The sequence below is a fragment of the Argentina anserina genome, chromosome 2 (genome assembly GCF_933775445.1).
Source record: "Argentina anserina chromosome 2, drPotAnse1.1, whole genome shotgun sequence".
NCBI lineage: Eukaryota > Viridiplantae > Streptophyta > Magnoliopsida > Rosales > Rosaceae > Argentina > Argentina anserina.
Window position 1 is genome coordinate 24,473,540 of NC_065873.1, and position 2,725 is coordinate 24,476,264.

At 41.2% G+C, this 2,725-nt stretch overlaps 1 protein-coding gene across 1 annotated transcript; it reads left to right on the forward strand.

Annotated features, from left to right (window-relative positions):
* The first annotated feature begins 734 nt into the window (after positions 1-734).
* LOC126783303 (probable indole-3-pyruvate monooxygenase YUCCA4) lies at positions 735-2,422 on the forward strand. The gene is made up of 4 exons (XM_050508749.1): positions 735-1,361; positions 1,475-1,723; positions 1,812-1,934; positions 2,198-2,422. The coding sequence occupies exons 1-4, from the start codon at positions 735-737 to the stop codon at positions 2,420-2,422; spliced, it is 1,224 nt and encodes a 407-aa protein (XP_050364706.1).
* Positions 2,423-2,725: the final 303 nt, after the last annotated feature.

The following is a 2,725-nucleotide window of genomic DNA, read 5'->3' on the forward strand; positions in this document are numbered from 1 at the left end:
TACGGATGTATAATACGTCTGCATGTATAAAAAAAACATAAAATTTTAAATTTTAAAAATATGGTGTATAATAGAAGTCTTTTCATCATCAAGTACTTCACTTAGCACACTAAATGATCAATATGCACTTTTTGTGTCGAACTCAAACACATGGGCACTATCTTACTAGAACAGAGCTTCTACTCCCCCTTTGTACTCATTTTGGATTCTTAGTGATCATATTTATAACGAGTGGGTCGAGCGAATAGAACTCATCCGCTGCAAACCGCGACTTTGGATTTCCCCTAAATCTTACTTATGTATCAAAAAGCATCACAAAAAATATACTATTACCTCTCCCTCTGCACACACACAGCAGAAACGAGCCTTGAGAAACAGAGCCAAAATCTTTTTCCCTAACCTTCACGCCTCCATTAAAGGCTTAAACCTTTCTCTCTCATAATTACTCTGTTTCTCTCGCTCTGTCTTCTACGCATTTATAAAAGCTCTCTCCCTCACAGAGCCCTCGTCACTGATTCATAGCTTGCCCTTTTCTCTAAACCTCCTCTTTCAAGTCTTTGAATTCCAAATCCCCTCTTTTTAAGTTTTCTACCTCATCTTTGCTCAGCAAAACAGAGCAAGAGAATACAGAGCAAGAAAAAAGAAACCAGCAGAGGTTTCTTTTGTTTTCCACTTTCTCTCTGTTTTCCCTATCTTCTTTTCAGTTCCCCCTCATTTTCTTGGACTCTGCAAGAATGGGTTCTTGCAAAGACCCGATACCTACTTGTGGGTTCATTGAAGGGCCTATTATCGTAGGAGCAGGACCATCCGGTCTCGCAGTAGCTGCTTGCTTATCCAACCATGGCGTCCCTTCTCTGATTCTTGAGAGAAGTAACTGCATAGCTTCTCTATGGCAGCACAAAACTTACGACCGGCTCAAACTTCATCTTCCCAAACAGTTTTGCCAGCTTCCTCTCATGGGGTTCCCTAAGCACTTCCCCAAATACCCCACAAAGGAACAGTTCATCGAGTACATGGACTCCTATGCTTCTCACTTCTCTATCAAGCCGAGGTTCAACCAGGCCGTCCAAACCGCTGCGTTTGATTCGGCTTCGGGGCTTTGGAGAGTTCAGACCCAAGATTTCGAGTACATTTCCCGGTGGCTTATTGTGGCCACCGGAGAAAATGCAGAGCCAGTGATTCCCGATATTCATGGGGCTGATAAGTTTAAAGGTCGGATTCTTCATACCAGTGAGTACAAATCTGCAAAGGAATTGAAAAATCAAAGGGTTTTGGTTATTGGGTGTGGCAATTCTGGTATGGAAGTCAGCTTAGACCTTTGCGGAGAAAATGCAATCCCTCATATGGTTGTTAGGAACACTGTAAGTCCTCTGTTCCTTTTTACAGTCTTTACTGTGGGTTTCACTGTCTGGGTGTTTTTACTATGTAGGAGATATTATTAGAGTTAACTTTGTTTAGATCTTTGACATTACAGGTGCATGTTTTACCAAGGGAGATGTTTGGCTTTTCGACCTTCCAGATAGCAATGACACTTCTTAAATGGATTCCAGTAAAACTCGTGGACCGGATTCTTTTACTGGCTGCTAGTTTAACTCTTGGTAACACTGATCAATTGGGCCTCCGGCGGCCCAAGACTGGTCCAATCGAGCTCAAAGCCGCCACCGGAAAGACTCCGGTGCTCGATGTTGGAGCACTGTCACAAATAAAATCCGGCAAAATAAAGGTACTTCACTACTTCTAGTTTTATAGCCAAAACAAACGATGATATTAACAGGTTTGGGCTTTAGCTAATGGTTTTGGTTGAACTGCAGGTAGTTGAGAATGTGAAGGAGATAACAATAAATGGAGCTAAATTTATGAATGGACAAGAAAAGGAGTTTGATTCTATTATCCTAGCAACTGGATTCAAGAGCAATGTGCCTACTTGGCTCAAGGTGAGCATTACCAGCTGCACTTTTTTAGTTTTTACTTCCATCTTATTATGAATCACCTGTCACTCTCTCTGTTGGACACTGCACTAGAGAGAGCACCACATTATTACAAACTGAATAAACCATGTCGGGTCTTCAATCTGTGTTCTTTTACCCTTTTGAATATCCAAAATGAAAAAGTGAAATCACGTTCTCATGTTTCATAGACTTGTTCTTGAGTTTGTATGATCAAACTAATGCGCGCCTACTTTGATATCTGAAATCAGGGTTGTGATTTCTTCACCAAAGAAGGAATGCCCAAAGCGCCTTGCCCTAGCTGTTGGAAAGGAAGTGATGGACTTTACACGGTTGGCTTCTCAAGGAAAGGCCTCTCCGGGACGGCATACGACGCCATTGAGATAGCAAAAGACATTGCTGACCGTTGGAAGACAAACAAGGACTGCAAGAGTAGTATTACTTCTTGTGATTCCCATGTCATCCTACTCAAATGACGACGACGAAAAAGTTTGTATAAACGGGGAAAATGGAGTTAGATTATTTTCTGAGTTAGCTGTAATTTTTACAGGGTGGGGGGATAGTAACTTTTTCGCATAGCTAGCAAGGCTTTGTACTAGTTCATTTTTTTTCTTTTTACTTCCGGTTTCATGTATATGTAACAAATTTGCTTGGGTTGTCGTATCTCCTTACGGCCACATGCAAGGATTGAAATATCGAAATTTTCCCCGATATTTCGACGAAAGTTTCCATTTTTCGGCCTATGGACATATCCCTTACATACCAAGTATTTTTTTTGT